We start from the raw sequence: 26,148 nt of genomic DNA on the forward strand, positions 1-26,148 counted from the left end.
TGGTCCAATAAAAAGCTGAACAGCCAATAGCGAGGTAGGAGAGGGATAGGCGGGGCTGGAAAGCAGAGAGAATAAGTAGGAGGAGGGCTCTAGAGAAGAAAGAAAGAGAATGAGGGAGAAGGAGAGGAAACCCCCAGGGCCAGAAGCCAGGCAGCTGCCAGTCAGCCAGGCTCGAGAAGCAGTGAAAGTAAGACATACAGAAGGAATAAAGGTAAAAGTCCTGAGGCAAAATGTAGATGAAGAGAAACAGGTTAAGTTGTAAGAGTAGCAAGAAATACGAGCTAAACTAAGCTGAGTTCATTCAAAACTAGAAGTCTCTGAGTCATGATTTGGGAGCTGGCTAGTGGCCTATAAGAATGCCTGCTCCACTGGAGGTAAGACGGACTTGCGGGGCTCAATGGCTTCCTTTGTCCCTCTTCCCAGTGTGACCACATTGAATATACCTCCTTTTTCTGTTTTCCACTTCTTTCTTTTGTTGGGGGGAGGCAGGTTTAGAGACACGGTTTCTTTGTGAAACAGCCCCAGTGGTCTGGGCCTTCCTATGTAGACCAGGCTGGCCTTGAACTGACAGATCTACCTACCTGTCTCTGCCTCCCTAGTGCTGGGATTAAGGTGTGCATAATTACACTCAGGTTCTGTTTTCCACTTTAAGTTTGACTTTTTTAATGAACTTACTGAAGAACCGCGAGATCTGAGTTGGAACATGGGTTGTGACTCCCACATTGGATAACATGTGAACATTGTTTCGCCTTGTTTTCCTGGGACTGCTTCCCTAGTGCGAATGTCCCTGTGCAAGATATCCAAAAGCAAGCATCTTCAGTGGCCTCGTTTCAATCCTTTTTGTAATAAAGAACTATGGTCATAATGTTATGATCATAATCTTAGTTTTTGTAATAAAAACTATGATCATAATTGTAGATCATAACTCAGAACTGAATCTGAGGCAGAGGCTCAGTGTGCAGATAGATGCTCCTTGGGAGAAGTAGATGGAGAGAGGGTGCAGCTGGCCTGGGCTGCCACCCCCGGCACGTCTGAGAGGCAGCCACAGATGTGACTGGACATAAGGGCTGCTCCCTTCCCCCGGCAGCCTTTGTCCTGGTCCTCCCCCTTCCCCCAAGCACACAAAGCTCAGACTTCCAAGCTCACTCCTCGGGCTGCTTTCTGTGCTCCACAGAGGGGCCTCAGGAGGTAGTATACCTGGTTACTGTCCCTCAGTGAACTGACAATGAGTGAGTTGTCCCCACTTTCCGCTTCAGCGACTGCTCTGTTCAGTCAGGCATGTGGACAGCAGACACACAGCCTGCCCTGCGTGGAGTGACAAAGACCACAATTCCAAGGAGATCTAGGCCTTTGTCCTTTCTCTTCACAGAAGAAGGCCAGTTCTGATTCTCTAGGTCACTGCAGGACCCAGTCCCTCTGGACGGGTGGCAGGAGGAGCAAGTGGGGACGCCACTGGAGTGGAATATTCAGGAAACAAACCTGAGTGCACCTAATGGCCTTTCACCGAGAGCCTCTGTGTGGCTTGCTTTTCAGTCCCAGAGGGCCCTTCCCATGCTGGTGAATGGACGTACTGACCTTAGCAATATGGGCAAAGGGTCAACATCTACAGGAAAATGTAGGTTGGTCAGTGAAACAGGAGAGCTTGGCTGCCTCTGTTTTACCTTTTCCTGGCATGATTCATATTCAGGTGTCACTCAAACCAAATAAACAAAGTGGCTTGACCCGCAAGCAAAGGAGGACACAGCCAGGCCCAGGCAAGCGCCTCCAGCGGGGCTGCTAGGCTAGCAAGCAGGCAGGTGCAGGCTACACTGCCCTGCAGCCCTGCACAGCTGGCTCCTAATGCGGGGACAGGAGCCCAGGCTCTGAAAACAATGAGCCTCTAAAAGGCCCTTCCAGCACCTGTCAGCCCTCACAGGGCAGAGCTTCCCCAGAGGGAAGCCAGCTGTCTGCTGAGGGGATCTGGCTGGAAACAGGCTGTCTGGTCTGTCCCCAGCAGGACAGTCACCTAGGTAGCCAGCTAAGCATAAACAGCAGGCAGCCACTTAGCAGCTGCGGGCCTCTCGCATTGTCCAGTTCCCAAGTCCCCTCTCCTCCCCTCCCCCGTCATTACCCACCTCTGGCTCAGCCATATCCCTCCCACTCCAGTCCTAGGCTGCTCAGTCCCACCAGCTGGGAGGCCCTCAGAGCACGTGTGTGTGTGTGTGTGTGTGTGTGTGTGTGTGTGTGTGTGTGTGTGTGTGTGTGTGTACACTGCCCTTAGGAGGTGATGGGAGTTCAGGGAAGACAGACAGAGCAGACACACCCATTGCCATCTCCGCTCCTGCTTGATTATGGCTGACCACCCTATCCAGGCCATCTCTGCTATACATCCCCTACAGTCCGGGCCTCCTTGACAATGCTCCCCTTCCTCTGAAGAGATGACTGGTCCTTGTCCTTGGTCCCTTTGCAGACTGTAGGCCAGTCATCTCCCTTCTTGTGACTTCCTGATGTAAACTGCAGCCCAGAGGCAGGGCCTCACCCACACACCTGCAGGGCAGGTTGCTGGTTTCTGCCCTTGCCCTCCAGTGTTCTTCCCAGTAAAATTGAGGCAATAAAATCATTCCCAATCCTCCCACTCCTCCTAATGCAATATGCTTACACTTCCTGGCTATGTCCCCATCACTCCAATCAAGGCTCACGCCCTACTTACGGAAGGGAGGAGTCATGGAAACTGTTATCCACACAGCTATGGTTTGAGGGTCAAACAAGCACTCAGATGAGCCGGGTCCAGGGGCCATCAGTAGGTCTCGGGTTAGCCAGCTGTAGTGGCAGCTGGTCTAGAGCGTCCCTCTTCTCAGGACTGAAGCTGGGGATTTTACCATAGCCCACATCTCTGATACTAAAGGTCAGGCAAGGGGATGGGCAGGGCTCCAATTCTATCTCAGGGTGTGTCCCAGAGGAAGTCCCTTTGGGTAGGAAGGAGATTCGGGGAACCACAAGTGTGGGAAACTGAAAAAAGCCCTGGGCAAGCAGCCACTTTCTAGTTGTTGAGCATTTGCTTTTAAACAGTTTCAAGGGCCAGCGAGGTGGCTCTTGCCACCTAAGCCTGAGGACCCAAGTTCTGAGTTCCTCAGAACTCCTGGGAAAGTGGATGGAGGTATAGACTCCGAAAAGTTGACCTTTGACCTTCACATGTACTGCATTGCACGTGACCCACAGCATGCACATGCACATGCAATCCACACACACATATACCACTAATAATAATAATAGAGAAATGCTTTCTTCATTGTACTTTTAGAGGTTAAACAACTCAGCCTTTCCACAGTCTGGGCTCAAAGCTTACCCTGCCCCCGTTGTATGACCCTGTCAAATCCTTTCTACTTTCGAACTGGAGATCCTCACCACTTAAACAATTATGACCCTTTCTATTTTCGAACTGGAGATCCTCACCAGTTAAACAATTATGACCCTAAGGGTTCATCCATAATAACCACTGATGACACTGGGCTGCAGGCCCCAGGAAAAGAGCAAGGTTCTAAGAAGGGAATGTGGATCTCAAAGAGCAGGGCTCCTAAGAATCAGGAGATAGGTGGAGTTAACCCTGAAACCGGGCCTCGGGTCTCCAGGGGCACAGTGCGGAGGGCTTGCTGGTAGACCCTGTAGCCGGGCTGTCTCCTCTGAGACTTGCTTGCCTAGGGGCTGAACTTCTAGTTCCACACTCCGTACTTCTCTGTCTCACAGTCCCGTTGACTCTGACTCAGGGAGACCTGGACTTTAATCCTGCTCTCAATCTCACATCATCCGCCAGACGCTCCTGGGTTTCACACGGACACTGCAACCTGGGCATCAGCCTTAATTTCAGCATCAAGTCTGCAAGTGTGAGCACTACAGAGTTATGAGTCAAGCTGATAACAGGCCAAACAAACACAACGTGCTGAAACACACCCCGGCCTAATTTCCAGCAAGCAATACTTTGATCTAAGATGAATTTCATCTTCTCTTTTCTCCCTTCCTCTCTTCCTCAGGCCCCTCCTTCCCTCTTCCCTCTCCCCACTTCCAGCCTCCTGGGGGAACCGGAAGCACAGGCAGGTCTGTGTTTACCTGTTCTACTGTGCCTTGCAACTCTGTTTCCCATGGCTTCTGGCAGCGAGTCCTGAGTGATAACCTAGTACCTGCAGGTGAACTGCAGCTAGGGCACCAAGGATCTCTCCTGCCAGCTTAGTGTGTCACTCAGGCTGCCTGGGTTCAATTCCTGGATCCCAGCCCTTACCTGCTATGTGAATTCCTCTAATTCCCAGTGAGGTGGGATTTCTAAGCTCCCTTAGGTTTTTTTTTAAAGGTTGTGGCTGTCTTGGCACTGGCAGTCTACGAGTTGGGAACACAGGTGAACCACAGTCCAAAAAGTGAAGTTAGGGGGGGGCGTGGAGGTACAGTTCCCCAGCGCTCTACCCCGCAGCCCGTCCCCTCTCCCCGGCTTGATTTACGCTATGCTTGGGATAGACTCCAGGCTTCATGAGTCTACACAACCACTGTACCAACTAGGCAAGAACCCCAACCCATGTAACGCATCCAGCTTTGATTTCACATTTGAAAATGAAGATAAAGAAAGCAGTACTGTGGCCTCGCAGTGAGGAGTGAGCGGCAAATTTTGTTAAAGCCCTTTGCTCACAGCCGACCATTACAGACAGGGACGGAGAAACAAGTGCCATCATCCTAGCGCTGGGTTTCCATCTGTGAAATCACACAGTCGGGCTGGAAGCTCTCTTCCCGCCTCTAAGAACATGTCTCTAGGAGTCCGGCTGAGAGGAGGGACGAGGTGAGCACCACTGTAGCCGGCAGTTTGGTTCACGTGTCTTGCTAAGATTTAGCCCCTAAAGTGCCTTATCCTAGGAGATGTCAGGCACAGTGCCACTCTCAGCCCTAGCTGGAGTCCCGCAGTGCGCCAGGCTGGCAGGGGAGGAGACTCGTGCACAGCGGCAGAAGGGCACAAGTGCTCAGGCTCTAGCGCGCTCTGCCTTATCGCCGCCTCAGAGTCGAGGGTAGAGTGGTCCGCGAACGTCCACTACCTCTGCTGCCTGGGCATCACTCACCGTCCAGTCATCGCGTGGTCCAGAGGCCACCAGCAAGGTAGTCCCTCCGCCTGTACCAGAGTTGTGCCTGCACCCGACTCCAAAGCCGGGCTTCTGCTGCAGGGGGTCAGGTCCGCCCCTGCCCGCCCTAGACACACCTCTTCCCGCCCCCAGACACGCCCCTCTCTGCCCTAGGAACGCCTCTCTCTGGTCAAAAGCAAAGCCCATCAGCGCCTCTCCTCCCTCCTGGGTGCTTGCTACAGTTGTCCCTCAAGAAGACCCCGTGCATCTGTCCGCTTGCTTGATTGATCTCCATGGACACCACCGAGCGCTCAGCTCGTCACTTAAGTTCCCAATCCTCGAGGGCGCCTCAGGAGGCAAATAGAAAGCAGCCGGGCAGGGCCCTAGGGGCTCGCCGGTCTACAGGCGGAGGCCAGGGATCCTGGGTAACACAGACCCTTGGGTTTCAACGAAGGCCTCTGCGCAGGCGCTGCAGCTTCTACTGTGTGCATCCTGGGGAGGGTGTGTGTGTGTGTGTGTGTGTGTGTGTGTGTGTGTTGTGTGTGTGTGTGTGTGTGTGTGTGTGTGTGTGTGTACACGCACGGGTGAAGCCCGCAACATTTATTTATTGAACAGGTGGCACTTGCAAGCAAAGGCGTGCCTTCTGAGAAAGCGCCATTAAGAAATCTGAGCTGGTGAATTTAAAAAGTTAGCTTCCTTTCTCTGGCGCTGTCCTCTGAGCACCGATTTGCCAATACTGAGGGAGAGCCTCAAACCGTAGGCCACTGTGGAAGTTTAAGGGGGCTGGGTGGCCCGGGTGCTGGACTGTTGGGCTGGGGGAGCTTTGTCGGCTCTGTTTTATGTCACTATTCCCAGTCCTGACCTCAGGACCTCTTGGCTGCTCCGGCAATGTAAATCAGCTCAGCTCAGTCCTTGGTTTCTAATCCTCAGGGTCACATGGCCATTTAGAGTATGATGTGGAGCTTCTAAAAGTGTAAGGTGTTCTCGTATTTGAAAACAACCTGGGGTTTGAGTCCCAGGACCCCGATTCAGCGGATTTTGCTAGTTATTGTGGATGGTGACTGTGAGCATAGTGATTGCACTTTGTCCTTTCCTTCCTGGGTGGCAGACTGTCCGTGTCTACTTCCCTATCTGCAGGGGGCTAAAGGTGACCAGCCCGGAGTCCCTCTCCAACTCAGCCTCTGCTTGTATTCTTCGAGAATGATCCATTCTCTCTGCCAACCTGGGGTTCCTATGGCTGCTGGCCTGTTGGAATACGTGTTTCCTTCCGCAGTCCAAATGCGGGGCACCTTAAAAACTGAGACCAACATTTGGGTGTTTCTAAGAGCTTTCACAAACCAAGTGCATGAAATCCACAAAACTCCCAATGTGTCCAGTCCATTCCCGCCCAAGTGAGGCAGTAAACAGGTGACAGGGTAAGTCTCCCTGGGGCTCTCCAGCATGAATCATGCTCTCTGGCCCGGTTCATGCTGCTGCCTCACCTGGTTTGGGACATAGGCCTCAAGTGTCCTGAGCACGCCTTGTAGGTGTGACACGTGCTGCTGGTCTGGTCCTCCTGCAGCTCCTTGGCCCTCAGCTGCACTGGCTGCTGCTCATATTTCATCTGGAGTACGAGGGGCTGCCCTGCTGCCCAGGGTTGGCTGTCTCTCACTTCGGGTGGTTCCTGACAGTTGCCTACTGAACGCCTACTGTCTTGTTTGGAAAAGGGAGGGAGGGGGAGAGGGGGAGGGGAGGGGGAGACAATAGAGAGAAGCCCACATATTAGGAGCAGCAGCTTGCTAGTCCCTGGTGATGGATCATGACAGCCTGTTACTTATTATGCTACACTCACAACAGAATGGTGAGAATTTAAACATGTGACTGGTAAAATATCAGTGTACAGTACACATTGTATGTTGTACTTTGTAGGACTTTTGCTTTGTCATTTATGTTTCAGTGGTGTAATATAAAATGCGTACTACAGTGGGGAAAAAATGAGAACAGCAGTTTCATTCAATCGTGACAATCCTTGTCATGGCTTTCCCATGGCTTTTTGAGATGTGGCCTTCACACTCACTTTTGGATATAGAGAGGAGAAAGAATTCATAGAAGAAGGGATTAGAGGGGAGGGTGGAGAAAACAGTTTTCTTAGTAGAAAGACAAGCTGACTCCCCTCCTTTCTTGTCTCATGATATAATATGCAATGTGTAGAGCACTAGCAGCCAATTTGAGATCATAACACAGTATGTCCACATGCTAAAGCTAGTGGATTATAAAAAAAGGAGGCTTGGTCTTAGAATTTCTGCACTGTCTTCAATAAGGTTTCACAACAATGATGGTGCAATATGGGTGACATACAGGCCAGTGTGACAATTCCTTCCCAGTCGGCCTTGCTCCCTTAGCTTCCTCCTGTTCTTCCCCCTCTGGTCTGGCGACACTGAATGTTCCTCTCAGCCTTCGCACTGGGTGTTTTGTCTCTAAGTCTCTTCTCCAGATCCTGTCAGGCTGACTCCTCACCTCCTGTGGGTTTTGAGTCACCTCCAGGTCTTTCCTGCCCTTAGCACATCCCTCCCAACCCACTCGCCCCCTCTCTGTGTCCCATGCCACCTTGGGCTCCCTAGCTGAGGGGCGCTCTTCCCTCAGCTGCGGAGCACCTGGGCTGTCGCCGGGTTGCCTTGTACTCATGGTGCTGCTGGCTTGCTCTCCCTTAGACAGATTCAGGAAAGATGCAGATTCTCAGAGGCCCTGGCCCCATTCCACATGAGGCATGAGTGATGTGGGATTGGGGTTCAACTTCTGGTGGCCCTGTATTGAGGGGTGCATTTGTGCCTCCAGGAGTGCGGCTCGAAGGACCTCTTCAGGCCTCAGGGGCTGAGGTCTCACAGAAATCTGCAGCACCACAGCAAAGGGGACTTTGAGGGATTCCTGTGAGGAGCTGAGCCCTGTTCATGGTTGGAGGCCTATGCTCACAGCATGGACCATCAGGGTAGCTTTAGGAAATATTGTGATTTTTCTAACAGTCCAGGCTGATTTATAGGGCCTGTAAAAAGGCAAATAGGAAATCTCCTGGCCCATTCTTTCACACAGGACCCTGGAATAAAGAACTTGGGCTCGATTTGTAAATGGGGAGTTTGAGCCACAAGGAAACTGCTAAAACCCACAGCATAGTCCAAGGTGAGGCTGCTACCCAGGAACCTACCCTGCTCTAGATTGGCTGGAGGCATCTTGGCACCAAGCTCTCTTCTAAAGCAACTGGACATAATCTTTGTCCTCTGTGCGGGAGCTTGTGTGCTGAGATATAATTTAGACAGACACATGGGTTCTGAAACATAGACTAATAGACTTTCATATAAATGATGTTAAGGTAAAAAACACTTTACTCTTTCTTTTAAGCATTTTTTTTGGTTTTTTGAGACAGGATTTCTCTGTATTGTTTTGGAGCCTGTCCTGGAACTAGCTCTGTAGACCAGGCTGGTCTTGAACTCACAATGATCCGCCTGCCTCTGCCTCCCGAGTGCTGGGATTAAAGGCGTGTGCCACCAATGCCCGGCTCTTTTAAGCATTTTATTTATTGTGTTGGGGGGGCATGTGATGTGTGCATGTGCATGTCGCGCGCGCACGCGCGGGCACACACACACACACACACACACACGCTTGTATACATGCATGGTCTAACACACACCCATGGAGGTGAGAAGACAACAGATGAGAGTTTGTTCTCTCCATCATGTGGGTCCCAGAGCTTAGGTCGTGGGGCTTTTTCCCCATCCAGCCTCCTTTTAGAGACAAGGTCTCATATAGCTTAGGCTGGCCTGGAACTCATTGTGTCTATGTAGCAGAGTATGGTCCTCTTGCCTCCGTCTCCCAAGTGGTAGGATGACAGGTGTGCACCACAGTGCTTGGCTCTGAGAACCATTTTCAAGGCCATTTCCTTAGAAGAATATGCTGGACTTTTGAATTAAAATTAGTGATTGATTTCCTAGGGCCCTGGGCAGATGACTTTGTGTGATCCTTTCCCCTCATCATCTCCGACATGAGATTCAGAGCAAATGCCTTCCCCGAGCAATTGCTCAAGAACTTAGTGTGACCTTACAGGGACTTCTGTGGCTGGTGATGGTGCCTGATCTGCTGGAGAATCAGTCACACATGGCTGGTGCTGTTTGCTTGGGTGCGGTCCCTCAGTGATGAGGGCATTGCGTGCTCTGAGTGTGCAGGAGGCTTTGTGAGGCTTGCCCTTAGATTTCATATAATCATTCCAAAATTCGGCATACCACCTACCCACCTTTTCTGTGTCACATGGTTCTCACCACCTTCGGTGATGTGCAAATAACAGCTCTGGGCTAATGTAAGAGACTCTCACCCCATATCAGAGCCAGGCTGGAAATGATCATTTCTTCCCGTAGTAGACATAAATTTCAATGACATGTGCTGCACCGCTGCCTTCTCATTAAATGTGCACATGCTCACAGACTTGGTGGTGCTTTTTTCCTTTCCAGTAATGTTCTGGGAATGCCTTTGTGCCCGGAGCTGCATAAATCCTAAGTGCTAGCACAGGGTTTCCCAGGAGCCTTTACCAGATCACATGGCCAGAAGTGCTGCTGCGACTTACTGTAGAGCAGAGAGAACTGCGTGCCTTGAGCCCTTTCTCCATTTAGTCCCGCTGGGAGGGGACAAGTGTGGAATGAATAGCTGCTCCCAAAGCACGTGGGAGGGCGGGCTGGCTGTAGTTGTACCTGCTCACGTTCCTCACCTTGTCTTCCTGATACTGGAAATGCAGCACACAGCTGGAAGAGGCTGTCTCCATCCGATAGTCTAAATTAGAAGGCCAAGGGTTGCCTTAGCTTTCTGAAGTTCCCCCTGCCTTCAAAGCCTTTGCCCAGCACCATCTGAGACCCTCTCCCCTCAGGACCACCTCCTCACACTTGTGCGGCTTCCCCAGGTATCCATACTTCTGTCACCTTCAACCCCTGACAGGGCTCCAGGAGACCGAGGCAGTGGGGGACTACTGAACACTATTATCAACATTGCTGTTGCTGGGAACTGCTGTACCATAACAAGAAGATGCAACAGTATTGCTGTGCATGGCTCCCCAGGGTACTGCATTCCAGAAGATCATTTGAGTGACTGCAGAACATGACTTCATGTCGTTCCATATTTTTATTCCTTCCACAAACCACTGGGCTCAGGGAGCCACAGGAAACAGTTCAAGGGCAGGAAGGCTTGCAGAAGGACACTGCTCTTCACAGAAATCCTCAGAGGGGATTGTCCAGTGCCCCACAAAGAGCCTGGGGTTGCCTGAGAGCCCTCGTTCCTGATAATAGCGAGCCTCTTCCAGAGAGGCACAGGAACCAGGGTCTTTCCTCAAGTCAGGATGTGAAGCCGCCAGAAGATGAAGAGACCTCCCAGAGGGAGAGACAAGGAGCCCGAGGGCACACAGAGCACTCACATACACAGGGGCCATCTGTCCAGCTCTGAGTGTCTCTTAACACAGAGCATCCTGGGGGAGTCACTAAAACTAAGATTCTTCTGAGGAATGCCAAACATTCCTGGGGCAGGGGCAGGCTGGCCTCTAGCCTGTGACCTTGACATGGAGCCTTGCCACTAAAAGAAAGAAAAGATGCTTCAGTTGAGTTGACCTCTCCACCCCTGCCAAGTTGCCTTTTGAGTCTTTGGATCCCAAATACTTGTGTGTTGGGAGAAGGCCTGAGCCATAGACTTGATAGATTTCTAATGCTTTGTCTCTGTTTTGGAATGGGCACTGGCTTTTCATCCTAAACGTGTTCTCAGTGAAAGGGATGGATGTCATTACAACTGTGAGAGGAGAATGACCAGTGTGTTTCTCAGGATTCCCCAGAGAAACAGTACTGATAAGAAGACATGTATATAGCTGATGGTTGGTATCTGTGCTCTCCACATCTGACCATCTGGAGTTCAAACACATGCAGAAAAAGCATTGCAACTGTATTGAACCTTTACAGTGTGAGAATTATATCGTGTTCACACCGTTTTAGGGAATGAGATCTTTCAAAGCATGTAGAAGCATACATGTGACTTACATGGAAATTCCACACCATTTCATTAAGGGTCTTGAGTATCTGCATATTTGGGCATTCATAGTGGACTGGAACCAGTCACCCAAGAAAGTGGCTCAGGAGATTATGGATCGATGAATCAAAGGTCTGTTAGGCAGGACCCACAGGTTGGATATTAAGATACGGTTGACGTTGCAATCTGAAATCTGCCCTCCAGTGAGCTGAGAATTTAACAGACTGCTGTGCAAGATGGCTGGCCGAGTCATAAAAACTTCGCTCAGTCTTTCCTCTGAAGGCCACAAACTGATCAAGTGAGGCCCTACCCCACATCACAGAGGCCAATCTCCTTTTTCAAGGGCCTTTAAAGTTATGTGTCAATATCACTTAAAATACCTTCACTATGGCAACTTGATCCAACAGCTGGGCCTTTGGGCCCGTAGGCTAGCCAAGCTGCTACCTGCAATTAGCCATCATAGGCGGCGCTAGCCTACTCTGGAGTGTGACCAATAGTCCAGATTGCCTCATGTGCCCCATGAGGACAGACTCCATGCAGAATGCGAGGCTGTAGCAGACCTTCCAGGACTCCAGATGGAGCCAGCCTCTTTCCCTGCATGATGGTTAGAGTCTCACTGTGTAGCCCAGGCTGTCTTTGAACTCACGATCAGGCAACCAAATGCAGCTGGGGTTTACATCAAGCTTTAATGTACCAGTGTCGCCTGTGGCAATTCAGGGGACTTTTGTTCCTCCTCGGCATCAAGAATGTATATTAGGGATCGCCAAATGTTCTTTGTGAAGGGCAATGAAGTGGTTTTCATATTTTCAAGGCACCGCACATCTATTGCAACCACTCAAGCAAAAGTAACCATAGGCCATAAGGGAATGAATGGGTGCTGCTTCAACAATAAAACTTTATAAAACAAGCAGAAAGCCTGATTCTGTCATTTTTTTCTTTTTGCCAAAGCTTCAGAAGGACACATAAGCTGCATTGTGGCTTAAGATTCTTTTAGGCATAAAGAAACAAAACAAAGACGACTTCATTATCTCATGTACTGAAAAGCCCAGATCCCGATAGTCTGAAGCCTGCTTTATTCAGTGTCTCACAGTCATTTTTAGGGACTGTAGTCCGTAGTCCGCCATCCTCAGTGCATTGGTTCAGTGACTCCTGCTGCTTTCCAAAGGCTGCTGAACTTCCTGAAGACACGTTCACATTTGGGGGCAGGAAGAGAGCGAGGGAATGCTGTAGCAGTATTCCTGTTAGTGCTGAGGACATCTTCCAGAGGCTTTCTCTCATTGCCACTGACTCCCAGCGGCTGAGTGAAGTACACATTCCCCCAAGGGGCAGGCGGGTGCCTGGTGAAACTTAAAATCCACAGGTAGCAAAAGCAGCTCAAAGCAAGAAGCCCAGCAGGAGGCAAGGCTGGGACTCCTGTTATGCTGAGCAAGAAGGTGCTGAAGAGAGACAGGAACTGACTGGATAGACAGAAGTCTCAAAAGATACGTCCTTTGCAGATCACCAAGCCCAAGGACCACAGCTCTAGGGAACTGAGAGACTCCTAGCTAAAGCAAGGCAGTTCGACCGTGGGGCACTGAGAGCCACCCACAGTCACAGCATTGGGAACTGAAAATGCCTGCAGGAGAATGAGGAACAGCCACTGGGGTTAAGGGGAGGCTGTTGGGGTGGGGGAGGGGGCTAGCCTGCAAGCTGGGGGGGGCAGGAGCATGGGATCTTGGAGATGTTTAGGCTGGTGTCTCTGTCAGCTTGGTTAGCGATCCCAGGACTTGGAGGTTGCTTCTTACAGGCATGGGGCTGAGGAAGCCTTGCCAAGGCAAGGATCTTAGTCTAGGAGATGGCAAGAGCAAGGCCTGGGGTAGATGGAACACGCTTTCTGCCAATCAGAGACGGGGGAGGGACAATCCACGCATGTGGGTGCCAGGAGGCTTGTGATGACAGCAGGTGGAGGTCTGGTTCTACTTGTTGGGGTGTGGGCCAACAGCTGCTCAGCATGGCATAGATACAGAGGGCTGTGAACCAAGTTCCCTAAGATGCCACACCTATGTTGAAGGTTTTATAGACTGACTAGACAGAACTCCATGATTGCAGAGTTTGACTGTGACAGAATCAGAGCCAAAATTATCCTGGGCTGTCGTAGTCTCCTTACCACCAACCAGTTCCTCTCCCACCTCTGTCTCTGGCTTACCATCACTTACACCTTCACTGTGAGACCTGCTTTGTGTCTATAATCCACAGAGGTGAAAATAGGATAAGAGTCAACACCTTCTCTGAGAGCTTTTGGCATGCCTAGTTCTACCCAAGCTGGACATCCTGACCCCTTTACCCTCCTTATTAACCATTTCCTGTCCTCTTTTTCCACTCCTTGAGAAGAATGAGGCCACAGGTGACTTAAGTAAGAGGGACAGTGTCTACTGTGGAATGAGTATCTGTGTCCACCACCCCAAATTCATCTATTAAAGTCCTGGTCCCCAGTGTGATGGTGTCGGGATGTGGGGTCACTGCAAAGTGACTGGGCTGGAACCTTCATGAACAGGAAGAGTGTCATGGTAAGTAGAGACACAAAGAGATGGTTTCTAACTTGGAAGCTGCATGGACCAGGAAGCAGGCCCTCCACAGCCCCTTCTCATGCTGGAGTCCTGATCTTGAGCTGTCAGAACAGCCAGACATCAGTGTTAGCTGCTTAAGTCTGGTCCTCATTGTTTGTCTTTGCTGCCTGAGCCAAGACAGGACATTAGGTTAAAACTCTCCTCACTTGGAGATGAAGGGAGATGAGAACAAATGTCTGTCCACCCCAGATAGGATACCAATGGCAGACCACGAAAACAATCCCACCATGTTTGGCCTAGTGAACCAGCAAGGTTACAGGGTTACTTCCTGGAGTGTAGACTCAAAGGCAGCTGCACAGCCCAGGCTAGCATCAGTGATGACTCACGGATGCTGTATTCCTGGGCTCCTCACACAGCTCTAAGGCAGAGTCTTCTCCCTCAGCACCACTGCTTCCACAGGGCTGGGGAGGGGCCAGTGATAGCACAACTCAGGCTTTCTGGGTCTTAGCCTCTGGGCCTCAGGAGCCCCAGCCTCCCCTCTAGAAGGGAGGCTTTCAACTCCAAGGAGACTCCTTCCCAGCAGGAAGACTTTCTGAGTGGACTCTGGAGCCACCAGCAGGTGAAGCCTGTGGTCAGCCTCAGTCTTTGGTTTATCTGCTGGTGTTAGGGCCTGAAGCCCAGCAGGGAAGACACTGTAATGTTTTCAGCCGCAGGCCAATGTGTACATGACTAAATTCTTCATGCTTTGGCTTCCTGTCCACAAGATGGGACTGTAACAGACCAGGACTTCTAGTGTACCAGGACTGAAGGGGACGAAGTGTTCAAAGCAAGACACACATTGAGGGCTTGGTTCTGTCAGTGGTCATAATCCTTGTGATTCACCTTATGTTTCTTCACACAAGAAACATCTTTATTAAGACTAATCTGATGGCTTCAGAGCACTGCCCTCTGGCCACACTTCCCATGCCTCAAGATTGGTGTATCTGGCCAGAAGCCTCCTCTTACGCTAGAGGGAGGTCCAGGAAATGCATGAAGGAAACAAAACTTTTCCAGGTCCAGGGAAACCAGGTCAGGAGATTCTCAGGGCTCCACTGTAAGGTTACACAGGCGGTTACCAGCTGCTGAGGGAAAACAACCCTGGCAAGCCAGACTGCCTGCATCTGTGACTGAAAACTCCCGAGATGTCGCTTCTGTGAGTCCTCACCCATGATACAGGGTGATGCAGCCCACTTCTGAGTCATCTGTGCTCCTGCAAGCAACTCCCTCTCTGAAAGTAAAGCCAACCCACTGACTTGAGAGGCTAGACTTGTGTAGATTCGAGGCTGGACCTGTGTGGATGCTTGTCTGTTGTTGGTACCCTTGTTCACGTCTCCCCAGGCAAAGTCGCATAACAGATACAACCCAGTTCTTCTTCCTCCATTTCCAAATGCTGCCCAAACTTATCACTCAGCATAATTCATTGGGAGGAGGCCCTATCTGTCTCCTGTTACCCACACTTAGCATACAACCATGGGATCTGGTAGAGTGTTAGACTTAGCTCTTTAGCCTCAGAACCTCATATGTGCTGAGCTAAACTGACTTCTCTTAACACTGTTTTCAGAGCTCATACTGGACTGATGGTCTAAAATAAAGGAACATGCTTGTTCCACTCTGGAAAGAGGAACCAACACTTGGGGCCTGAAAATATCTCTCCCAGTTTCCTGGAAGCCGGACACTCAAGTGACAGCGGTCTGGAGGTGGGGTGTAGCCTCAAACAGAGCAGCTGCTTAGGGACAAATGAATCATCTCCCACTTGTCTGCTCTTTGAAGGGCAGTTTGATTTGAGACTTGCGGGTGCTTCCATATCTGTGAGCTGGTAAACATTTCCTTTGAAAGACTCCTGAATCAGCCCCAGGATAAGTCTCTACTCACAGGTTTTTTTAGGAGATTACCCAAAGTCCTAGAAGTTCTTTCTATTTAAAAAAAATTCATGGCTTATTCTAGACTCTGGATGCCCCCTGGGCCTGCTCTGTTGCCCGTCATGAGTTCCTTTTTAATACCTACAATTGGGTGCTCCAAGCATTAGAGCAGCAGAACCCTTAAATCTTAGCAGACCTGTGTTGTTCTTAGCCTTTTGCCTTTGGGTGGCCCAATCTCTCCACAGCTGTTTCTCTCTTGTCAAACCATGGAACCCAGACTACAACATCCACTTAACTGAAATTCCACTCAACCCCAAAAATCCATTTCCTGTTTCCATGGGCAGCTTGGATTTTCCTCTCTTTTCCTACAATGACAATACATTTAGCCACTTAGGTAACCATGAGAAACCTCATTCCAGCCATGGTGGGCAGTCCTTGGCCCTTGAAATTTCATCCTTTCTTCCTCCTTCAGCTTGTAAAATACCTTACTGTCCAACAGCAGGCCAGCAGCTGGTCCCAGAGCTTTGAAGGCCAGGTGATAGGTGAAGCTGTCTACATGGACAGCTTGTAATTCTGTATATACAGCATATGGGATGAAAGGTTTATCTTCCATTGAGAATTCAACAAGGAGCAGTGTGAGAGAGAACCCAGGAAGAGAGGCTCAGCTACTCTCTCAGACAAACACACCATGGCTGGGATAAAAGAAAGCAGTGCTTGGAACTTGATAGGAATGCCTTGCAATCTAGAGAGATTGTTGTGGGCCAGCTGACTGGAGAGTTGACTAAGAAGGGAGCGCATTGTCTTAGAGTAGCCTCAGGCTCCCACATCCCAGAGAAGTGGCAATGGAGGACAGAGGGATCCTGTGAAGACTTCCCTTGTGTCTTTGCATCTAAGCCTCTGCCCATCTCAGGGAGAGATGCTACAATTAACCCCTCTTTACAAACAGAGTGGAGGCTTAGAGGAGATCCATAAGCTCTGGCCATGTCACTGGTGAAGAACATAGAGCTCAGGTATAGGGCTAGAGTATACGATGGGGGAATCCTCATCAACGCTCCATGTTCTCACAGTCATAGATGTGAGTGAGTGAGTGAGTGAGTGAGTGAATTAATGGAGCAACTCTCTTGCTTTGATCTTAGAGCAAACCTGAAATGTAAACCATTTAAATCTCTGAGAAAGGTAAGGGTGCACAGTACATGAGAAATAGTCACGGAATGTCAATGGCCATTGAACCCTGACTCTCTCACCATCTGAGGGACTTCTATTGCCCTCTCCTTTTCTGACACAGAGTCTCATGTATACGATACCCAGCTAGACTGGAAATCATTATACAAAGACGAAAATGACTTTGAACTCCTGGTCTCCTGTTTCTGCCTCCCTAATGCTGTGTTGTAAGCACGAAGCAATGGAACTGATTTTATAAGTCACCGGGACTGAATCCAGAGCTTCACACATGCTAGGCAAGTAATCTATCAATGAGTTACACCCTTAATCCCCCATTTTCTGCTGTAAGCCATGATCCCACTCTGAGAGGAACAAGATGCTGTGTTCCCCATGTCTCTTGTCTCTGTGTTTCTGAAGTTCCATTCCAGGAGGCCTAGCAGGATGGTGGAGCGTACCACACAACCCAATGCAGGGGGTTCACACCTTGGTGAGGACAGAGGCAGACAAACACAGCTAAGACAGAATAGAGAAAGATTTACTACCTGCAGCAGGCAAGGAGAGCATCAGAGTATTTCAAAATTGATGCCCTTCTCAAACCGAGGGAGCAGATGTTCTCTTTAAGGTCATGATTTGAGAAGGAAAATAGTAGATCTATTTTTTTAGGTCATGTTCAGTTCAAGGCCATGGTAAAGAGGAAAAAAACTAGGGGGACATTAGGAAAGGAAAGGCAGTCCTCACCTGGAGACCTAGTTGGTGTTTAAAGAAATTCCAGTACAACGAATAACACTGAGATAGCTTTCAGAAATGCCGACTTTTAAAAAGACATCTCAGGAAAAAATTCTCTAAAGCAACAAATCAAGGGCCAGGGCATTTGTAACCTTGAGTTAGGCCCTATTAGCACCCCTCTCTCATCCCTAAAACCGAATGATACACCTCATAAGTTCACCTTGTAATTTCATCTACGTAAAGGGATTCTTTAACATAAGACAAAGTAAGTAAGCCAGTTAATATGTTTTTATTTAAATTTCAAACTGTTTAATTTTTAAGCCTTGCTTACTTGGTAAACGTTGCTGTTAAGTGATGCTTTTTGAGCAATGTGTCGTAGAGAGAGCTGAGTCCTGCCTGCAGCCTTGGAAAGACACTCTAGTAGGCAGTAGGGTCTCTTTCTGATAAGCCACAGTCATCGAGTATCAGTTATGCATTCCTAAGTCAGTCAGGTGCTCTCTGTCTGTGCGTCTGTCTGTCTGTCTGTCTGTGTCTCTGTCTGTCTCTCTCTCCCCCTGCCAGCACTTTTGTATACATGAAGTGTGAACGTGCACTATCCTTGTTTTTACTTAATTAACTTAGTAATTTTACTCTACTCTGATTTGTTCTGACAGTCTTTACTGTAGTGGAGTCAATGTTCTGGATTTACCTGAATGGAAGCTCCCAAGGGAAGGAGCCCCCAAGGGAGGCAGCTATTAAGCAGTAGACTCCTTCTACCCCCAGCACCTGCTTTAAGGGTCTAAATGATAGGGACAGAAATACTTCAGGACACACTCAACTTGTATCATAAAGTTTTAGTTTAGAATAAGGAAAAAGGAACTTTTTATATAGAATCTGTTCTAATACAAGAATTTGTCTCTAATGCTGCTTGTGTCCCTTACTGTGTCAGGCATTCTGAGCCCCTAGTCATATCTAGAAAACTCTATTGCAAGCTCAACAGACTTACAATATGACTGCTTTGACAGCTCTATCTCATCTGACTCCTGTGGTAGAGGCTCCCCATTGGGAAGGACAAACCAAGACTATAGGAGCCTGCTTTCCCCTATGCTTACCCACCCAGGAAAGGTATCCCTCAGGGAAGCAGCCAGCCAGCAATCACTCCTCTGCATGGTTGCTGAGGGGTTGCCCAGGAAGAAAGAATGAAAAGTCAGAGCGCTGCCTGGGGGAATGACCTCATTCTGAGCAGGATGTGAAGAATTCCATTCACACTGAGTTCTCAGGAACATTGTAAACACATCTTGGGGAGTATAAATAAAAGGGTGTTCAGAACTCCATGGTGCTGGTGGCAATAAACAAAATGCTGAACCCTTATTTAATAGAGAACTGAAGACATAGACAGCCAAGGGGGACCCTCTTGGGATCAGCTCATCTTGGGAGTTGGGGACATTGCTGCTAAGTCTAGCACACAAGGTCATGTCTTCTTAGGAGCACACAGAGGCTATGGAGGTATTTGTCCATGACTAAAGGCAGGGGCAAGTGTAGACCTGATTTATAATGGATGACTCCAAGCCCCACCCTCTCCCCATCTCATCAGCAAAGGATGTCTAATTGGTACACAGGATTAACAATATTGACCAATAAATGACTTTTGCAGACCCAGGAGAAATACCTAGGTAACCACACTAAAAGATCAAGGGAAAAAAATCCAAAATCCAAGTAGGGACATCAAAGGTTGTACACTGTGGAAAAAGTAGATTGGCTTCACAGGACTGTTCTAGTCAAGTCAGTAAACAAATGGATAAAGAAGCCAGATACCAGGTTGAGAGGAAGGCAGAAGCAGTCCTCAGAGCTGTAGTATGCAGTGGCCAAGAGGCCCAAGTGCTAATAAAGAGTTTTCATGTACACAAAGAACCAAGAAAATATGATACATGATCAAAAGAAGAGGGTAAGAGACATAGCTTTTAAGAAGCCCCAGATGTTGGATATAGTTGACCAAGACTCCAAAACTACCATTATATATTTGTTCAGGGAACTAAAATAAATAATATTTAAAGATTAAAAGTAAAGAACTATGGAGAGAGAAAGAGAGAGAGAGAGGGAGGGAGGGAGAGGGAGAGAGAGAGCTGATGAAGATATTGTGAAAGAAAAGGACAGTGTTATAGGGTATTATATACTTTAAATTATGAGTACTTAGAAAAATCAAAATTACAAGGACACAGGCAGATTAGTGGTTTCATAGGACAAACTGGGAAGTGAGGAGAGGGTCTCAATGGTTACTTGGTTGGGTTTCATTTGGAGTGTGATGAGTATATTATGAACTAAAATGGTGGTGAGTATAATCAACTCAGTTTATAAATACACTAAAACACATTTAACTGTATGCTTCAAGTTGGTAAATTTTATGACAGTGAACTATATTTTAATAAATATGTTTAACAAAGAAAACCCAGCTAACCAACCAAGTAAGAACTAAAGATTTTTAGAAATACATGAGAATTGTCAAAATGGCACCCATAGGCTTGTGTTTGAACATTTGTTCTCCAGATGGTGGCACTGTTTGGGGAGAGTTATGGAACCTTTAGGAGGTGCAGCTTTGCTGGAGGAAGTGCAGCACTGGGGGTAGGTTTTAGGGTTCATAGCCTCATGTGACTTCTTCCCCCCCCCCCACCATTTCCTGTGTGTGGATGGAGTGTGACTAGCTGGACTCTAGCTCTCTGGGACTGTAGGCCACATTCACTCTTCCTTAAGTTGCTTTTGGTCATGGTACTTTATTGCAGAAACAGACAGTAAGGCACAGGAAGAGGGTCAAGGCCAGTGGCTCCTCCCTGTTATGGGATTTGTTTCCTCGGCCTCTGCCGGAAGCTCTGTTCCAGGGGCTCCAGCCCTGAAATCCGGAGTTAGGGTGGTCTCTTGGGTCTGTACTGGCCTTGCCTCAGACTAATGCGTGGTGCCATGATGGTGTTTCCTTGTTCTTCCTATGAGGTCTTATAGTAAAGGAACACACCCACCTGTGCCCATATCCCATGTTTAAGTCTCCCCTGACTGCACTAACAGCCCTCACTGGTGAAAGTCAAAGAAGTGCTTTAATGCCCCTGTGGTCAGGGCTCATAGCAATCCACCAGATGTCCAGCGTTGACTTGCTACCTACTCCAGCCTTCCTAACTTGCTCTCTGCCTTCACTTCCGCAGTCTGAGCAAAGACATTCTCTATTGCAAGCAGCCTTCTGCCCATCTGGAACACTGGCCATGCTAAGCCCCAGGCTGACACCACCTCATTTCCACACACTTCTGAAAAACATACCCCATAGATTTATAAAAGTTATACAATGAACATGTTACTTTTCTAGACTATAAAGTGTGTGCTTTGAGGCTGAGCCCTCAGAGAACCCTGAAGGGAGTCCCCTCTCCAGACACAAACTATAGGGCTCTTGCTTCCTATTGCTCATGCGCTGTGGTCAGCTATGAGGAATAACATGTCTGTTCTTCCTGGTAATATTCCTATGGACGAAACACACTATTTAGAACTAAACGGTATGTTGCACATCTTTTTACTGAGAAATATCTACTCAAATTCCCCATCACCTCTGTAATCCCTGGATGGAGAGCATGCTTGTCTGCACCCTCCCCTCCCCCATGTGCCCTTCTTTCCTCTTCTCCCTTCTCCGCTCCTTATTTTAAGCAAACATCTGTTTATCACTCATCCTACCCCTAGGCACCTAAGCATGGCAGATGTACTTCCCTGTGCTGTGTGGCTGTCATAGGACAGTCCCCTGGGCCCTGACCTACAGTGAACACTCTATGCTACGTCCTGGTTATTCCTAGTCTTGGTTATTCCTACCTCAGGCTCTCAGACTCTTTTAGCTTGTGCTATCTGCTTGGAATCTGAGCACTGCCCTTATAGTGGGGGTGGGGTGGGGTGGGGTGGGAGGAAGTCCTTAGTGATCCTTCTGGAATGAGAGATGCTCTTCTGGCCAGTTTTCCTGGCAGTGAGCACAGAGTGGCATTGTTTCCCTGGGTGATTCTGCAATGCCTGCTGCCCAGCCCAGGCCCAGAGTATGTTGAGAATGCAGCCCGCCGCCAGGCTGTTCTCACTTGAGAACTGAAGCGTCCTTTCCCATATCTACCCTGAGCAATCTTGCTCAGGATTCATGGCCACTTCATCCAATACCTTCTGCTGAGATGCTTACACTGCTGATACACCCCTGAGCCTTCAGTAGGCTGCACTATACCCAAATGTACCATGGGGTCCTTGCTGAAGGCAGAGCCCTTTGTTGGGTGCAAGCGAAGCTGAGCTGATGTCTTCTGTCCCTTTAGGGCTTAGCAAGTTGGGTCTGCAGCCTTGTGGGGAATGGAGTCATGATCTGTTTTTCCTCCCCTGACCAAGAAGGAGGAGCCTGTGTTGATTCCATGTGGCAAAGTCTCATTTGTGCCGTCCTGGAGGTCTCCACAGATCTGGCTAGGTACACTATCTCACAGTTCTGAAACCCCGGTCACCACTGAGAAGTGTACAGCAGCTGGCCAGTGGATACCCTGAGTTCTCTACAGGGACCAAGGCTAGTAGGAGTCCTCTGGCAGGCCCATCCATCTGTGGAGCTTCAGCTGCGAAGCTCAGCACAGGTCAGTGGCCATGAGAGAAGGCAGAAAGAGTGGGGTCCGGGAGGAAGGGATGATGGGGGTCGTGTCAGAGGCAGTTTCCTCCGGCCCACTGTCACTGTCACCCGGACCTTCAGTGACAGATGGGATGATTCTCACCGTGCTGTCTTCAAAGTGGACCTGCTTCTTCTTGGCCAAGGAGTCGGCTGGCTCCAGCGCCAGCTCCATTAGGGTATCTCGGGGCTGCCGGACACGTGGTGTCTTGGTCCCCTTCATGATGCTCTTCATGTGGATGAAGAATGAGCCAGGCCCCTCCCTGAGGGCCCCGTGGAAAGTGTAAGTTTGCTCAGTGTCCCCAGAGCCTGTGGTGCTCACAGTGCTGCTGGAGGGGTCTGTGTACTGCTCTGTGGGGGCCAGCACCTCTGGGGCAGCCTTTCTTTTCTTCCGCTTGCTCAGCAGGAAGTAGGCCAGGCCAGTGATGATTAGCATGGAGCCTGCAAGAGATCTGGGAGGTCAGAATACTGCACAGACACACCATGGAGGAAAAGCAGAGGCTGGGCAAGCCTTTCGCTCGATGGTGCCACTGCTATACCATGTTGAACAGCCGTGACCGGCACCCCAATAGGCCCAGCCTTCACACACCCACATCAGGCTGACACAACGACACGCCAAGGCTAAAAGGTTAAAACAGGCCCAGTGCTATGGGATCAGGCTACCGAAGAGGGCTCTGTCTGCCTCTTTAGGGATTCTCCTGATCTCCGTGCCCCAAGTTCCCCTCATATGGGGAGCTGGTCTTCATACTGACTCCCTGCCTTCCATCACTGTTCTCTGCTTCCTTCTCAGGGGGGATTATGGGGCAAGGGATGTGATGGCTTTGCTAGATATGGACGCTGTTGTGGATATTGAACATTTTGGCTGTCTTTTCACTCCTAGGTATGTGGAGATTCCCCAGTTCTCACCCAGTAATCTTGGGGAGACATGCATCTCTCATGTTCGGTAGCACAGAGAATGCTGGCCATGGCTCATCTGTGCAGATTCTCTGCTGTGGTCTCCCGCAAGGAGCACAGCCCACCTATGGGAATCCAGGAACCTGACTGTCAATGCCCACCAGTTCCGGGGGCTCTAAGTCTGCCTCTTCAGGGGGCAGGGCTTGTGGCTCATTCAGTGTCAGGGTGAATCCTCCAGTGACTTTCTTCAGGGTCCCAGGCACATATGCTAAAGAAGATGGCAGTTTATTCTCCTTCTGTTTAGTCTGGAGAGGGTTTTGGTATTTTAGATGGGCTCTGGGAGGGGCACAGTGATTACTTAAATAAGGAGGCAGGAAGTGGAGGGTTGTAGAAAAGAAGGTGAGAGGCTAGAGCAGAGGCGAGGATGCCAGTTCTGGGGTGAGAAATTGAGTCCCATGCAAGGCACTAGGAGGAGGAAGAAGAGGTAAGGCTGCATGTTGTTTGGGGGTCCCACAAAGAGTGCCTTCCTGACCCAAGCCTGGAGCTTAGAGCTGAACGGCCTGGTGCTGTGGGGATGTGGAAGGGTCTGGGCTGAGGATTAGCCACCCCATTCTTTGAAAGTGGTCAGTGAGAGGACAACCCAGGGTCCCATCAAGAGTCCAGCCTCCAGATGGCTATGTTCTGAAGGGGCTGCACCTCAGGATGTCCCTGTTGCTTGGTCAGTGCTGTGGACATCTGGCAGTCATTCTCACATACTGGGCCAGAGAGGGCAGAGGGGCTGGTGGGGGCTCTGGGAGACAGGACCTGATCCTCCTGCTTAGAGCACATCTGTGCAGGGCCCACATACTTCCATTACCCCTGGCGCTCCTACCTGGAATGGTCACATGCCAGACCAGCACAGGGTGGAGGAAGCAGGCCACAGACAGCAGCACATAGGCTAGAAACTTCTGGAAGCAGCCCAGCCAGTGGGCCTTCTCCCTTACTCTGTGTGCCAGAGACCCTGGCTGACACCTGGGGGGAGGGGATAAGATTAGCAGGTTAGTAGAAATTATTCCAGGAAAGTCCTGGCTCCACAGAAGGCTGTGGGAGCCTGGGACTGAGCCCTGGAGTACCTCTGATCTCTGCAGTGGCTCCTATCTGAGTATCTGAGGGGTTGGAGCCTCAGACCAGGATCCTCGCTGTGGGTTCTGTGGCTAAAGAGCTTCAGTTATTCCAGAGGGTCCATGGGGTTTCTAAAAGGCTTCCGTGGCTCTTGTTTTTAGCTGTGGTTTTGGTCAACAGGAAAGGAAAGTTGATGAAAGTCTCGTGGCTTTTTTGGAAGTCTTAAATGGACCGGTAATGGTGTGCAGTACAAGAACCGCCTCCTGGGACCACTGTGGGGACTGAACCCAACACGAAGAACAAGCAGATGGAACTCCGTGGCACCATGCTTGCTGATCTTGCCAGGCCCAGGACACAACTGGCTTGGAAAAACTTCATTTTGTTCCTGACACCCAGGGACCACCCAGGGTAAAAATCAGAGCCCAGATATGCTGAGCAGAGTTCTTCAGGGATCCTGGCTCCAGGTTTCAAAGTAAGCAATGCCTGTCCTCTGGCACTGGGACCTTGCCTAGAATGGCTCATTGGCGCCCTCTGGTGTCTGTCCGTGGGTATATGTGTATATGTGCACAAATACCAGCAGGCATGTTCTTGTGAACCCATGTAGAGAGGATTCTGGGACTAAAACATCCCTACACCAAGAATCCTTTGAGGCAGAATTCAGAAGAAGTGGCGGGGGGAAGGGGGTACCACCCAAGGGTTGAGCCTGGGAAGTAGCTAGTGGCCCCCTAAGGTGCTAGGTTTGGCTAGCTGTATCTGAGGGCTGGCTCTCACTGACCATCTGGGGACTGACTATGTGGGCTGTTATCCACAGTCTAGGTTCTGAGCCCTTACCACAATGATGACAGCTTCACACACCGAGCACTGTGGACAGCAGCAGGGCCTTTGTGCTGTGAATGCTGGGAGAAGAGCCAGTTCTCACACACTGCTCTGTTCCCCACAGGCTAAGCCTCCTGCTAGGTCCTCAGCCTGTAGTGGACAGTGTGAACACAGGCCCAGAAACTGAATGTCCTGAGGAGGGAAAACTGACTTTGCCAGGGAGTCTGGTGAGAGTCAGGCCCTGACTGGATCTGTCCGGCTGGACACAGCAGAAATCCGGTGGCTGGGCCATGCAGACCTAAGACATCTCCAGGCTGGGGCTCGAGACTTCTGGAAGGAGACCCAGGCTATAGTGGCCTCAGAAGCAGGGCAAGCTGAGCCGTGGCCCCGTAGGTGAGGTACCTGTCTGGGGCCGGAACAAGAGGCACTGCAAAGGTCACTTATGAAGACTACTTACTTGAAGCAGATGGCCAACAGTTGCGCCACAAAGTAGGTCCCTTCGCACACGGAGATGGCGACTCCTGTAAACCTGTGGGGGAAATGGAAAAGGTGAGGGAGCCCCCATGAATTTAGTGAGGATTCTGCTTGCAGCTCCTCTGATTCCCAGACATTTCCACTGATGCAGGGACTGTGGGCCCCATCCCCATATATTCATGTGTACCAGTCACACATCCCTAGTGCTGCCTGAATGGCATCTGGGTCTGTCCTGCTGCTAGGAGGCAGAGGGAAGGAAGAAGCAGAGGCCAGCAGGTGAGGCGACTTGTACTTGGTATTCTGAGTGGACATTGGAAGGCATGTCTGCCTGCTGGTTCAGCCTTAAAGCCGATCACTTGACTCAAACTCCAGTGACCTGGGAAGAAGGACCTTAATTAAGAGGATGCCTCCATTGGATTGTCATGTAGGCAAGTCTGTGGGCAGGTGATCCTGGGCTGTATAAGAAAGCAAACCGAGAAGGCCATGGAGAGCAAGCCAGTAAGCAGCACTCCTCCATGGCCTCTGCTTCAGTTCCTGCTCTGAGTTCCTGCCATGACTTGTCTTCAGATTGGATTCCGATGCGGAAGTGGGAGCTAAATAGACCCTTTCCCCCATGAGCTGTTTTGGTTATGGTTTTTATCACAGCAAGAGAAATCAGGACAGTCCTGATGAAGAGCCTGCTTCTCTGTCTTTTTTCCAGTTTCCCACCCACCAAGAGCTGCTGGGAGCCTTTCTTAAACACCTTCAGATTCTTTCCCATTTTCTCTGGCCTCATGTGCTCTGCCCTTGGCCTTCCTGACTCACTGGCCTGT

The 26,148-nt window shown here is 49.8% G+C and overlaps 2 protein-coding genes across 3 annotated transcripts in view; both read right to left on the reverse strand.

The window, feature by feature from the left end:
* The window catches only part of Rassf4 (Ras association domain family member 4), a 36,490-nt gene extending 31,296 nt beyond the window's left edge, over positions 1-5,194 (reverse strand). Inside the window, exon 1 of one of the 2 annotated variants that reach the window (XM_005066092.4) lies at positions 5,073-5,194. The gene's annotated coding sequence lies outside the window, so the exon portion shown is untranslated. Of the gene's footprint in view, positions 1-2,689; positions 2,810-5,072 lie in introns of those variants that run through there. The other variant, XM_021224788.2, reaches the window with a different exon arrangement.
* A 3,410-nt stretch (positions 5,195-8,604) lies between these two features.
* The window catches only part of Tmem72 (transmembrane protein 72), a 36,805-nt gene continuing 19,261 nt past the window's right edge, over positions 8,605-26,148 (reverse strand). The window contains exons 3-5 of the mRNA XM_005065965.4: positions 25,320-25,391; positions 23,817-23,956; positions 8,605-22,492 (exon numbers count right to left, since the gene is read on the reverse strand). Of these exons, the coding sequence (XP_005066022.1) occupies positions 22,014-22,492; positions 23,817-23,956; positions 25,320-25,391 (691 nt within the window). The 3' untranslated portion in view covers positions 8,605-22,013. The remainder of the gene's footprint in view (positions 22,493-23,816; positions 23,957-25,319; positions 25,392-26,148) is intronic.

This window comes from Mesocricetus auratus, unplaced genomic scaffold (genome assembly GCF_017639785.1).
Source record: "Mesocricetus auratus isolate SY011 unplaced genomic scaffold, BCM_Maur_2.0 Super-Scaffold_100676, whole genome shotgun sequence".
NCBI classification, from domain to species: Eukaryota; Metazoa; Chordata; class Mammalia; order Rodentia; family Cricetidae; genus Mesocricetus; species Mesocricetus auratus.